The sequence below is a fragment of the Crinia signifera genome, chromosome 4 (genome assembly GCF_055691185.1).
Source record: "Crinia signifera chromosome 4, ASM5569118v1, whole genome shotgun sequence".
Classification (NCBI taxonomy): Eukaryota; Metazoa; Chordata; class Amphibia; order Anura; family Myobatrachidae; genus Crinia; species Crinia signifera.
In genome coordinates, this window is record NC_139220.1 from 193728348 (window position 1) to 193743720 (window position 15373).

The 15373-nt window shown below is 41.4% G+C and overlaps 1 protein-coding gene across 1 annotated transcript in view; it reads right to left on the bottom strand.

Moving 5' to 3' along the window:
• The window catches only part of EXOC4 (exocyst complex component 4), a 399783-nt gene that overhangs the window by 315429 nt on the left and 68981 nt on the right, over window positions 1-15373 (bottom strand). The window contains exons 8-9 of the mRNA XM_083183327.1: window positions 6706-6851; window positions 5563-5651 (exon numbers count right to left, since the gene is read on the bottom strand). Of these exons, the coding sequence (XP_083039453.1) occupies window positions 5563-5651; window positions 6706-6851 (235 nt within the window). The remainder of the gene's footprint in view (window positions 1-5562; window positions 5652-6705; window positions 6852-15373) is intronic.

Genomic DNA, 15373 nt, shown 5'->3' on the forward strand with positions numbered 1-15373 from the left:
ATAAAATCAACTCTATACCCACTTGGATAGTGGGGAAATGAACAGGACCTTCTTAACATTGAATCCTATGCAAAATCGCATCGAATCGCATCTGATTGTATGCCTTAAGGTAAGGCATACAATCACAAAATCGGACGCCCAGATACTACATAAGTACCGCAGTGTCTATAGACCACCACTATTTGACAATATATGTATAATCTCTCCCAAGGGACTCTAATTTGTGTGTGTGTGTGTGTGTGTGTGTGTGTGTGTGTGTGTGTGTGTGTGTGTGTGTGTAAAATGACCTTTTGGCATGAATATATTGTGAGATGAACTAAAAGTAATGACAAGCCTAGGTACTGTAGTCCTCATTTTCATTATTTTAACAAAAATCCAAAGTGAAACCTCTCGTAGCAGATGATAACATCCTGATCCCAAAATAAAACTTTAGGAGATGTAATAACAGTAGTATGAGCAATATTTGCAATATATTTTTGAATTCTTTTTTTGTTTCTTAAATATAGCTTTTTAAGAAAATCTAAAATTCCCTTTTCGAAAAGGTTTTCATACTGCCATGTTATATATCCTATGGAAGTCAACAAAAAGGTTTACAATGAGATGTTCAAACTTTGAAGATCAATTAAACTGCAAATTTAAAAACGTTAATAGCAGATTTTTCATTAGGAAATAGCATCTTTAAATATATAGAACAGGGGTTCACAAACTTTCTTCAATCATGGCACCCTGGAGTATCAGGATAAAAAAAGAAATGTACCAGCGCTGGCTGAAAAAATAAATATATATTCAGAACGGTATCCTGTACAATAATTTTATTAAAATAATTTGTATGAAAGCTGTATTATTTGTAGCTTGATAGATTTATCAATAAAATAGGGGGTTACAATAAAATATTGGACATTCAGCTTCTTCAGGAGCTGGGTGTTGGACCCAGGGAAACGCGTTGAGCCCATTTTACAACCCCCCCTTTACAGATTGGACAACATTCTAACGCATCCATACAAGCCAGGGAAATCTACACCTCAACGGACTCTCCAGTGCAATTGCACCACCCCATCCGGACATATAATCCGAGGCAGCGACTGGAATTTACATCCATCCTCCAGGTTTACCATCTCCCCCATCAGAGAAACCAAGGTAACAACTGAGTCAGACTGGACTCTGTGTTTGGGACTGTCATTGGCCACCTGGTCACCTGCTCCAATGGGACTAACATCCGAGATGTCCGTGTGGTAATATACCAATCTATGCCTGTTAATAATATTGTGATGCATATTGAATGTCCAATATTTTATTGTAACCCCCTATTTTATTGATAAATCTATCAAGCTACAAATACAGCTTTCATAGAAATTATTTTAATAAAATTATTGTACAGGATACCGTTCTGAATATATATTTATTTTTTCAGCCAGCGCTGGTACATTTCTTTTTTATCCTTGTATCCAATTTCGGGACCTGACAAGTCCCAGTACCAGCTGCAGATAGTAGCACACTGATCAACACACTCTTTTCTATACCCTGGAGTATCAGATTTTTTTCAAGGCACCCCCCGGTCCAAATGTTTCTTATGGAAAAAAAATAAATTAAATTAAGTGTGCTTAACGGTCACCCTTGGATTTGGTCACCAGCTTTGGTTTTGTCAATCACTTTGAGCATTTATATTATGTGATCCTAGATCACCAACCCGGAGCACCCCCCAGGGTGCCTAGGAACACAGTTTGGGAACCACTGATATAGAACACCAAGGCCAATGTACATAACAGCCTAAGATTTGGCTGAAGTCTCTATACTCATGGATGCATTAGTTGTACCAAAAGTAAATGGACATTACAGATTGTAAAGGCAGAAATTATTCTAAAATGGTGTTGATCAGATGTGGAATGACCTTTAACCAGTGGCGCAACTATGGAGGGTGCAGGAGGTGCAGCTGCTATGGGGCCCGGCCACTGCAGGTGGCCCCAAAGCCCAGTAAGCACCCCCACTGCACTTTCATAATTATGCCAGTAGTGATATGGGTTTATGAGAGGAGGGGGGTATCGCCGAGCCCCCATACTGACTGTGCCGGCCAGAGCCTAGTGGAGAGGGGAGACGCTCGTGAGATGATGGTGAGGTCATCATTTTACAAGAGCAGGAATCTCTGCAGCGACGGGCGCAAGGAAGCAGCAGAGATTCCTGCTTCCAGTGCTCGCTCTAAGCACCGGTTCTATGCGTGCCTCTCCCCAGCACAGCCGGCTCCTGTGATCCAGCGCAGGTCTACCTGACTGGTGCTCAGGGTAAGGTGCATGCACCCTCTGCACTGCAAGGACCTGCTGACCCCAGCCCCAGCCACAGAAGAGGCACAAGCACAGCTAACAGACAGAGCTGGCAGTGAGTAAATAAAATAAAATAAAAATGTTTCTCTGTTACAGCCAGCAAGCCAACTTTCTCCCCACTGTTTTGTCCCTGCCCTCTTTGTAGTTATTCCTGCCCTCCATCCTGACCCCACTGATCTGTCATGTCCCTGCTGACATGCCCTTGTCCCCTCTGTCCTGGTGCTGTAACTCCTCTCTCATGTCCTTATCCTCTCTGTCCCTTTACTGTCCATTTTCACTCTGGTCTCTCCAGGATACATACAACCTGGCAGTGAGTGGCATCACGATACATAGAATCTTGACAGTGCTCCGTACGTGCCCTAAACCTCTCCACCTTACCCTAAATGACCCCCCATGGCCTGACCCTATCCCCCCTGTTCTGTCGTGTCCCTGTCACCTCTGTCCTGGTTTTGTCACCTGTTTTGGTCCTTTCGGTACTTGTGAGTTATCCGGGCGCCCGATGTGGTCATCGCATGCCATTATAATAAGCATACGATGCGACGCGATGCGACGCGATTTTCCATCGCGTCGTATCTCGTCGCATCGTATGCTTATTGTATGGTATACAATGGGATGCGATGCGACGCGACGCGATGTTTACACTTCCCGCCCATTTTTAAACCCGCCCTCTGGCACATCTGGCAGAAAAACAGTGTGAGGTAGTTTCCAGAGGAGAGAGCAAGTGTTTTACTGAGAGAGATATTGATTTACAGCGTTGTTCCATATTTGTGAGGTGAATTTTTGGACATTTACCCCAATATTGCCCCATTTGGCCCCTTACACCTGCCCCATTTCACCCCTTACACCATTATTGCCAAAATGGCTTTGGTTGATGGCATCTTCAGCCTCCCAAAAACTGAGGAAGAGACAGTCGCATTCCTGCAGGAGAAAGGGCTGCTCCCATTGACTGCCACATGCCCAAATGGGCACCCTATGCGCCTGTCCCTGAAAGAGCGCAAATGGCGCTGCTATATTAAAAGCTGCAGCAAAAAACAGAGCCTGCGGGCCTCCCTATTCTATCCTGGGTGCAGGCTCCCATTCATGACGATCCTGCGCTTTATCTGGTGCTGGTGTGATGAACTGACATCAATCGAGTTCTGTGCAAAGAATTTAAAACTATGCAATAAAAGCACCGTTTTTTATAACGCCTTGATGCGGGAGGCATGCCAATGTGACTTAATGGCACAGCCTCAACGGCAGATTGGAGGCCCAGGGCAAATGGTGGAGGTTGATGAAACCCTGTTTGTAAAGCGCAAGGCCAATGTTGGCAGAGTACTCCCACAGCAGTGGGTGTTCGGAGGAGTGTGCCGGGAGACAGGGGACTGTTTCATGGTCGCAGTTCCCAAACGAGATGCACCCACTCTCCTTGGTGCAATTGTGGAGCACGTGGCACCTGGCAGCACCATCGTCAGTGATTGCTGGCGCGCCTACCAAACCAGTGAACTGGAGCGGGCTGGTTACAGCCACTTGCGGGTAAATCACCGCTTTAATTTCGTCGACCCAGAGACTGGTGCACACACACAGAACATTGAGAGACTATGGGGGTGTGCAAAATGGCGCAACAAACGCCAGCGGGGCACAGCCCGCCATCATCTAGATTCCTACATGCAGGAGTTCGTGTGGCGAAAATGCCTGGCGAGAGACAACGCATTTGAGCGTATTCTGCATGCGCTCACGTTAGTTGATAAATCATGATGTTGATTGATTATTGTGTGCTTTATGATTATTTGTTATTGTAATTTATTTCATTCTTATGTTAATTACACAGTTATTACCTTTAATTCAGTTGTCCTTAATGTGTCAGATATGCATGATATTGATGAATGATATTGGATGCTCACAGCCACTCCACTATCAACGTGAACCCGAAGCGTGGCGAGCGCAGCGAGCCCGCGAGGGGCGGCGGTACGCGTCCTCCGACCTTTTCATGCCCTACTATCCACTAGGGCGTGGAGTGAGAATATAATAGTGTGGCGAGCGCAGCGAGCCACCGAGCCCGAAGCGTGGCGAGCGCAGCGAGCCCCGCGAGGGGACACGGATACCTTCACAGGTAAGCGCGTCTCTTCGCGGGCTTCACAGGTGTCCATGGCGACGTGGACACCTGTGAAGCCCGCGAAGGGACGCGCTTACCTGTGAAGGTATCCGTGTCCCCTCGCGGGGCTCGCTGCGCTCGCCACGCTTCGGGCTCGGTGGCTCGCTACGTTTGCCACACTATTATATTCTCACTCCACGCCCTTGTGGATAGTAGGGCATGAAAAGGTCGGAGGACGCGTACCGCCGCCCCTCGCGGGCTCGCTGCGCTCGCCACGCTTCGGGTTCACGTTGATAGTGGAGTGGCGTTAACAATGGGGATGGGACTGACATTGTGTCACTTTTTGGGACACTTTCTTGGGGGTTTTACACTGCAAAAATCGGGTGGTATCGCATCGCATCGCATGCCATGTGGTTAACATGCGATGCGACGTGATCACTTTACATGGTACCCGATGTAAAATCGGGTTCGGGTGGTCATCTCGTCGCGTCGCATCGTATGCCATTTGGTTAACATACGATGCCATGCGATGCGACGCGATGCGTATACGACCAAAAATCGGGCGCCCGGATAACTCACAAGTACCGTCCTTTCCTTGTCATCTCTATCCAGGTCTAGATAAATTTGTCCATTTTATTTATACGAGTCCCAATGTGTGTGTATTTTTTTTTTCACTATTGAGTGCCAATGTGTGGTGGTCCCATTCAAGATAATGCTATGGAGCCCACTAAGTTCTAGTTACACCCGCTGTTAACCCTTTGAGTACCATGTGAATTTGTAAACAATAGGTGTGAAAATTGCCAAGCAAACATTTTTATTCATCATAATGACCTGCAATGTTAACATTATATCGAAAATACAATTTTTCTTTCTTATACAACATTTGTTATTTGAGTTTATATAACAAATTAGAGCGGCTCTTGTATTTTTAGCAGATATTTTGAATATCTCTGAGATGTTGGCATTCAAAGGGTTAAGAAACATTTCCTATTTCGCACAATAACCAACATGGATATCATTTCAGGAATGAAATGCAATTAAGAAACTGTTGGGCATGATTTCGCAGCATACAAGTAAAATATATGTTCTTTGCTGGGGCTGGAGTTTGTATAGAAAAGGTCCACCCATATGGAGGCCAACACACACTTTAAACCATAATATAGTGAAGTTTCATACCTAGAAGTTCTCCACTTTTGCTGTACAACTCTCGTCTCTGTTCACGTAAGTAAGCACTCATACTAATCGCATGAGAAGAGGACTCAAACCTAAAGAAAACATATTTAATATAGTTAGATACTGTTAAAAAGGTACTATAAAACTGTACACAAGATACTTTAAATACACATTTCACATTCCTCATTTCAACGGCACTTAATAGTAGTAATCAATTTAAGACTGGAAAAATTGCTCCTTATGGTATACACTAATTCTAGGTCACAATAATAAACTAAAAATATCCATAACTTATAAAAAAGCTCATAAACAGCAATGATCCCTGGGATAGTTCTAGTCCCTTCTCTGCGGTTTGCTGAAGCTCCAGTGAAAGAAACAAAAACCATTACATAAAACCGGTATCCAATTACTGGCGATCCTTTTTCCGCTAATAAAAACTGCCTGATTTTTGACTGATGCCCATTATTACTCTATCCAATTACAGGCCGATTTTAATTATCTGAAAAAAGGTGATTGTGTGAAAACACATGGGATCCAGGATTAGTTCCCAATCCCATGTGTTATTATGGCTCTGGCAGATGCTTATCACAGTTTATGCTTTGGGTGATTAATTGGATAACTCCGGGCAGCCCTACTAGCAGGGTAAACTACCACTGCTTACAGGATAGTGGCTTTTGGGGGGTATTCAATCCCTGCTGCTATTGCCCAAAGGGGAAATAGTGATGGCGGCCTATTCAATGCTGCTGTTTCCGACAACATTGAAGGTGGAATAAGAGTGGAATTTAAAGCCAGTTGGTTCTGTTTTGTCAAAAACCACGGTGGATTTTCTAATTCATGGCCGGAACTCGACAAAAATCACAGCTGTTTTTGTCAGTGGACAGGCGGAACAGTGAATTCTGCCTGTCGATATACTGTCGAGCCGACAGTGGGAATAAAGGATTGAACACCCCTCATTGTAGTCTATTATGCAGCTCATAGTCTACCATGTCTTTCAACAATTAAATTAAATAATCACACACTTTCCTAAAGAAAAAAAGCAGAATAAACCTTTTTATTCATTTCTTTATGAATATATGTAATATTTCACCTGCTCTTTTAAACATATATTAAAGTTAAGAGACTTGAAACAAAAGCATTTTAACATACTTGAATAGAGTATTTTTAGGTCTCTGGGGTTTCTTCTTTGCAAAAAAAGCTGCAAATTCTCGCCCTGTGCTAGCATAGCTAAGCTGTGCTGATGGCTCGGAAGAGGTCTTGGTGTTCTGCATGTCCAGGTATTCAGTCAGCAGCATCTACATAAAAAAGACAAACAAAAAAACATTTACAGTGAAAAAATGTTAGAAAGGATTCTTTAAACTTTCAATGGATGTCCAACATTTGAACTTTAAAAGAAAAAAAAAGACAGATCACTATGTGACCTTAATATACATATACAATTTAGGAAATGATCGCTTAAAAAGCTCTCTCCGCACACAAAAAGGGACTTGCCCAGGGCAAATATTTATTGTTACTAAAAAGCCCTTATTCCGTATCTACTTCTGTGCAATAAAAACATAATTTAATCATCGGGCAGATAAGCCAAACCGTATCAACCTATTAATTGCATAACATTTATGCTCATAGAAGCACCAATTATTTAGTATAATGATTACATCGTCCAGCATACTCCAATATTATGTGTATACAGGGCTATTTTTCAGCAGGCTCCAGCAGGAACTGAGGCCCTTATTCTAGTTCACTCTCTGACAAAATATTTCTTAGATGGACAAAACCATGTGCACTGCAGGTGAGGCAGGTGTTACTTGTGCAGAGATAATTAGATTTGGGTGGGGTTTTACACCTGCCTCACCTGCAGTGCACAGGGTTTTGTCCATCTAAGAAATATTTGGTCAGAAAGAGTGAATTAGAATAAGGGCCTCAGTTCCTGCTGGAGCCTGCTGAAAAATAGCCCTGTGTGTGTATATACAATATACAATTGTTCATTCCAATGCTCACTATTCATCTGTCCTAATGATCACATGCCTACAACTATCGGAAGATAACCAAAAATATATCTGGTGCAAGCAACTATACCTGAAGGGAAAAAAACTAGAAATAAAATAATTTAAATCATTTTAATATCCTCTAAAATTTCTAATGCTGCTCCCAACAATAGCTGGAGAACTAGACATGCAATTAATTAAGAAAGCGCACTGTATTGAATTGATTGATTATTTAATTAATAAAAAACATAAATATAACAAAATGCAAGTCAATATACAATTATTGTGATCACAATGGAAATAAAAATGTTGGTACCAGGGGCGAACGGACCCCATTACCAATGGTAATTAACAACACACTGGCTACCTAGGGGAGGGGGGAAGGTTGTGTGTCTGCATGTTACCAACAGCTTCCTGCAGTCCCTGGTCCTTGATATGTGGCAGACAGTGTGGAGGGGCAGTTCAGGTGTCCTCTCTCCACTCCACTGTATCTGTAGTCATGCTGGGGACTGGAAAGTGGCCTGGCAGCTCACAGGAAGCTATTCACGAAACCCTCAGCATAACTGGCAGGCTGGCACAGTCGGCACTGCGAAAACCATTTTGAGGAGAAATGTGGACTCGCCTACCCAGGTTTGCACCATATACCCCCCATAATGGCTACACTTGACAGCCCTAGGTCCATGGTACTTGATGAAACACCTATGTACAGTACAGTATATGGCCATGTGCTATAAATTCCTGTCACTGCTTTATCATAAAATTTATATATATTTGTTGCCAACTGCACAAAATGCCTACAAAAGCTTTTGATCGATAGATAGAAGTTTTCTGTGTAGATTGGCACCATAATATTGGTGATAAAGTTGATTGTATGTTAAGGCCAAAGGCATAACTACCATAGGTAGACTTACTGTCTAATTAAAATGTTTTACATACATTTATCACCATCAGTTGCTAAATAGGGGGCCCTTACAAAGTTTTGCTATGGGGCCTACAAATATCTAATTATGCCTCTGGTTAAGGCTAATAACAGACAGAATCTCACTATTTGAAATGTACTTTGAAAGTATTTTTAAGTTCCAACATATACACATTAAAAATCGAAGAAGTATATCATTCCATAAAGCCATCTTATCTATCGCATAGTCCAGTGGTTCCCAAACTGTGCGCCTAGGCTCCCTGGGGTGCTTCGGAGCACTTGCAGGGGTGCCTCAGGTTGTTGGTCCAGAACCAATTAAAATTATTTATGTTCAATGTAATAGGCAAAATCAGTGCTTGTGGCTTTCAATTATAAAATATGTGGATAAACAGAAGTGAATCATTTTCTTCACCATATACTGGACCTAAGGATGACATTTAAGCACAACTTTAATTTTTTTTTTATTTTTGGTAACAAACTTTTGGCCTAGGGTTGCCCTGAAAAATATTTTGATACTCTAGGGTGCTGTGATTCAAAAAAGTTTGGGAACCACTGGCATAGTCTGTAGGATGTACAGTATGGATTATGTTCTATGCTAGAATGCCACTTTAGCAAAATATAGGCGCTACAATGACCTGGCTGAAATGAGTCACATCAATCCTAAAATGAACTTACCTATAATCTATTATAATAAATAGAAGACTTATGTGCAACGTTTAACTGGTGCAAAGAAAATAACATGTGACTCAAAGCATCAAATAGGTTTACATTCTGTGTCTTCCATTTAAATACAGTACAAAGAAGTTAAAAACCACCAGTTTATAGAGGTTTCCAAATGTAGGAAACGTTTGCAGAGCTGGTTAAAGCTCTGTTAAGAGCTAAGTTAAAGGACTGCAGTAATGGAAGCGTTTAGAGCAACACACAAGCTTTATAACATTTGGAAATAGAGAACAGAAGTAATAAAGTAACGATCTGTAAGGTGACCGAGATACTGCTAAAATATGAACTATTCCTGGTTACCAATGACCGGGTGATCATGGAGATGTCTTGAAAAAGTTCCCGTCTTGTGAGGGTACGAAACGCGTTGACGCACTACAGACGTGTCTCCAAGGCTCCTCCTTTGACTCAGCTCCCAGCCGCACATCTGACTTCAAGTGTTTGCCGCTAATTCCAAGTCGGCGTCTCACGCCAACTTAGCTGCCACTTCCAACAAGCTCCGATGAGCATCTGCTATTTAAACTGTGACCGTGTCAAGTCCCTCGGACCACCTTCTAAAGGACCACAGGCTACTAACATCACAGAGCGCTACTGAGCGCAACTATCACAGCCGCTTTTCACACAGCGTTTCCCGGCCGCTTGTCTCTGCCTCCTGGAGGGATATCTGGGTTGAGCTAAACAAACATCTATTTGGCTCCCCACGACCTACAACCATCCGGGTGAGAAAAATTATCCTATTTCACAAATAAGAACTGCCTTACCACCTAGTGCATGTCCGTTTACATGCTAATCTGGCATTCATAATTCATGACTGTATATTATTGCGCATTATCCATTTTTCTGGAACTGAGCTAAAACCCATTATTGGGAATATATCCTACCTTGGAGACACCCCACTATTCAAGATTTATCTTTAATATATTTTTATATATATTTTAGTGTTATTGTATATGTATATGTGGTTGAATAATATTTTTTACATTTATAAAATAATAATTTCTACAAGCGTGTCCAGTCTCATTCATTTCTGGTCATACCCATATTTGACTTGGAGTTTTTAATTTATTTACATCCAGCAGCGCAATTGTGTTGATTTTCCCCCCCTTAAAATCATGGAGATAATGGCTTACGAACAGAAATAAAACCATCTAGTTTCTAATCAACACAATGTTCTATTTCACAAAAGATATTTACAGGTAGTTTTATATAAAATTACTCATTCAAAACAATCATGCTCACTTGTTTCGGCAGTCATAATATGAGTATATTAGGCTATTTCAACATCCAATTTTATTTCCAATACTAGTGTCAACTACTAGTTCAGACAAAACTCTGCAATTGTTTCCTGTTCTATTTAGTTACAATAAATCAAACAGATACACACACACAAAAAAAAATAGGCTATGCAACTCAAGCATTGCCAATAACAGACAGAAAACATGATTTATTCCTTTTATCCCTGAAACAAACAAAGCAATAAAAACACAGAAAATGTTCCGTGTGGGGACAGAAATGCAAATCTATATGAACTGAATAGCAAAATATAGTTTAATGAAAGACGTTAAATATTGTGCCAGTATAACTTGATACTGTAACAATAAATAAATAAATAAAGCAGGCAAAACATTACCAGAAAACCATTGAAGGTAATTTAGGTAATGAACTAGCTGCCAGCAAAATTAAATCCATTAGCAAGGACAATTGTACAATTAGAAATACCATTAATGTAGATACACTAATGTTTTTTTCCAGGGTTTTTTTTTTTGCTCAATGAAAACAAAAATTAAAACCTTTTACTTTATAGAAGCACTTCAGCAAACTCGAGAAGAGGGCATTTAATTGCTTAAGCATCATAAACTATCCTAAAAGGCTCCAGGCGAATAGTTACCATCTCTTGAATGCTCCCTTAAAAAGACTATTTAAACCATTAACTCTAAAGGCCCCAAACACTAATGCGATTTGGGCCAAATTTCACCCGTTCCCAATGGATATGTCTGAAGTCCCATCGGGACTAGGCAGTGAACAGAGGTCGCATGCGATACATCACATGTGAAAGGACCACAAACGGAAGCTCCCAGGCGACTGGCGGGGGATCGGATGTCCGTACATTGCTGCGATACAGCGACAAAGGAGGCAATCTTACATTTCTATTTGACAAAAGCTAAAATGGCAGCATTGTGAAGGTTCTTAAAACTTATGAAAATTCTGGGCAGAGAAGTGACATTTGTTTTTGCTTTTCAAAGGCAAATGCTAATACTAAGAGTCCCTGCACAGATGAGCGGTCTTATTATTATAAAAAGGACAATGTGCTCCATCAAAAGGACACCTGCCAGTCAGTCCTGCCTCTTCCACTTCTGATTGATAATTTCCTTCCAACTTTTCAGAGGACCAGGAGTTTATCAAACCTTACTGTGATTTTCAGGTTTCTGCTGCAGCAAATAAAGGGCAACAACAAAACATCTACCTCATAAATCTCAATCTCTCTATATATGCATATAAATACACATTTGTACAGTAAACATGCCCCCTGAGTTACATAAGCCTGCAGTTACTCTGTTGCTGAGAGGAAAAGCAGTGGAACTGCTAAAAATGATAGCAGAAGCAATACACCTCAAAAGGAGCATTGTACTTTATTTCTCCATCAGTCTCATCGTCATCATAAGGTACAGCATCTGGTTGCTGCATTAGATGGTGATAGAGTCATGTGGACAACATCATGCTCTGTAAAAACAGATAAATATTCCAAAAAAGAAAAAGAAAAAGAAAAAGGAGGATGCATGTTTTGAAGACAAGATGCCCATACCTCAGCAGTGTATTGGGGCAATCCCCCAAATCAGGGATATTAATTAAACATGTATAAAAACTGTGATACTCCTATTCCGGCAGGCTCTTTACATGGTTTATTACCTCGATCCCCCGAACAATCACCAATCAATCATTGATGACCACTAATCTGAGCATCCGTTAGGCATAACAGAGGTGCCAGTGGGTCGCAGATGTATGGGCACCTTTGGTAACCTTTCACCTACAGGAAATATGGTGAGCAGGTCAACACTAATAAAAAGGTAGACAGGCACAACACATTAGGTCAACATGGTCAAAAGGTTAACACAAACAGGTTCACAGAAGTTTTTTTTCATACTTTACCATCCAAGTGGACATAGAGTTATATTATGCTGGGCACCGTGCCCGAAGCATGGAAAGTGATACACTTCTACAGTGCCCATGTCAACCAATGGTGACAGACAAATAATGTGAAAAAAACTCACGTTGATCCTTTCCATGTCATCATATTGCTTTTGCCGACCTTTGGACCACGGGTATGTGTACCTTTTTTCATGTGTCGACCAATAGGACCCATACCTCATATTTAGAGCTGTAATCATCCTACCAATCCTTGCCAGCCATGGACGCAAAAAGTATTTACCATGAAATGTATGTACGGTCACATGTGACAAGCATGCTTAGTCCTTAAGCCTCAGACAGTCTAAGCAATATTTCAAAAGATATTTCTCCTTTTGGCTCTTCTGAGTGATATCATGTGTAATATCACTTAGTGTGTACGCTCAATATCATTGACTTGCACTTCCACAGGTCATTGACAACCCCCCGTCTTCTGTACATGCAGCTCAATCTTGACTAGATAGTCAAGATTGCATGTTCAGCAGGGGGCCAGGTGATGTCGCTGAACAATATCGTCAACTATATTGTTCAGTCATTCACCCAGGAGTTCAAGGGAAATCATTGATGATATAGTCTAGTCACATGTGGCATTACTCTCAGATTATGTTTGTGTTTCTAAAACGCAACGGATTCCATGTTCGGTGGATGTGTCTTTTACGTTAGTGTTGGAATGGTGTTACATCTAGGCAAACTCCAAATATAGGTTTGTAGATGTGTGATTGAATAACCAAGTACAATATATATCCAAATAATCTTAAAAACAGCAATCCACTATTCTGTATATGATAATTTGTGACTACCATTATCTTTACTACTATAGACTGTGCTAATATATAGCATTGTATAGTTTATAGCATGATGTTTTTCTGCAAATTGGAGAAATCGAACAACCACATTTCGGTAGCGGTCAATGCAATTAGGTGTCAGTTGCCTGCATTGAAACATACATTTTGTAATCCAGTTCCAAACTCGCACTGCTTCTTTCAGAGAAAATACTCTTTTCTGTACACACCACCTGAGGGTGTAAGAAAGGTAGGATAATCTTTATCTTAAAAGGTAAAAATGTCTAGATTTGCTTCAGAACTCTTAATACCCCATCCCCTTATTGACTAATTAGACACTTGGAAGTTTTTAATTAGATTAAATTGGGTCAATAATTACATGCAATTTCTGGGTTTAAAATAAATGGCCTGAAATGATGCCACTTTCAACTTTCTTGATCAATTATGTACACACATTAATTTGATTAAAAAAGAATTTTAAGTCACATCAAGTTTTTTTCATTATTTTACTTACTCATTCATTTGACACCTTTTAAAGAACATCCAGTTTTTTTTTCTTATGCCCCCTAACACCTCCTTTTCTGCTAACTCCACTGACACTTTTTGGGTGTCCATGAAGGTCTCCCCACTTTCATGCAATTCTACCAAATCAGGATTAGTAGAAAATCCTCACATGCTCATTGCAAGTACAGTACACTTTTACTTCTAATTGGATTAGGGACTTCTTGGGGCAAGCATTCAGCAAATTCTGCTAGTGTCATTAAACACATTTGCTTTTGGATTGACCCCTAAATGTGGTGTCCTTTTAAAGCCAGAATTATGAAAATGTCTGGTAACTGGCAAAATACAAATTTAAATGCAACAGGATAACCACAAACCTTACATATTACATATTAGCTAGACAAAGTAAACACAGAGGCATCTACCAAATACAGTACCTTATTCATAGATGTACGCAACTCCTTTGGTTTGCATACATCTCCAATTGTTAACAAATAAGTGCATGCACAGGATCTGTACAGGACATGCACCAATCTCCTCCTGCTCACAGCCGGGAGGGTGATGATTGGCATGCTGCAGAGTTTGTGGGGCAAATATAGGGACTGTTCTATAAAATGAGGAGGGGGTGAAGACCCAGTTTTGTTGGTGTGCAGAGCCCAGGGACCCAGCTGAGCAGTTTCGATCACCCTAATTAAGCTGAGGCTTGCTCAGATGTCAGAGTGCTGCTACCATCGGAACAATAATCCGATGCTACGTCTTCAAATGGAGAATTTAAATCCCAGATGTGGTCAAGAGGCATCTTATGGCCTCAGACATCTCCTGCAGCATTAGAATATTTTCTCAACTAAAGATGAAGCAGCAATGAGAATAGCAGTATCTGAATGGCTGACAAACAATGTGTAGGTCAGGGGTTCCCAATCTTTTTCTTATCACGGCACCCTAGAGTATCAGAATTTTTCCAAGGCACCCCATGGCCCCAAAAAATATATATCAAATGAAGTACAGTAGATTGTGTTTATATGTGATTCTTAGGTTCAGTTATGTGGTAAAGGGCAGGATTTGCTTCTGATTTTACACATTTTATGATTGGCAGCCACCGGCACTGGTTTTGTCCAGAAATAATTGATCATAAATAATTTGAATAGGTCCTGGACGACCAACCCGAGGCACCCCTGCAAGTGTCCCGAGGCACCCCAGGGAGCCTAGGCACACAGTTTGGGAACCACTGGTCTAGGTCAACAGACAATAAGTTGAAAAATGTATGTGAGGTATGCTCAGAATGTCAACACAAGCAAAAGGTCGACATGAGTTTTTCACAAACCCCCCCATGTTTTGGACTTTGATACCATCCATATATAATCCAACTGAAAACAGTGTTCCACATTTCAGTAACCAAAAAAAAAAAAAAGGAGCACAAAAAAAACCTTTTTACCTTCTGGGGTCAAATAACACATTGGGCGGTATTCAATGTGAATATTCGCCACTGGTCGCCGCGTTCCGGAGCCTCGCCGGCTCCAGTATTCAACCTGACCGGCGAATTTGAGCTCCTGCGGCGGACGCCGCAGGGAGCCTGAGGACGGTGGCAGGCAGGGAAATGGAAGTCTTCCTGCCTGCCCCAGAACGTTTGTGGGGGGGAGGTGGGCTCCCCGGGTGCCAGGCAGCACAGGCTGCCCCCCGGGGGCGAGAGCAGGGGACCGGGTATATTCACTACACCCGATCATGCATATGTA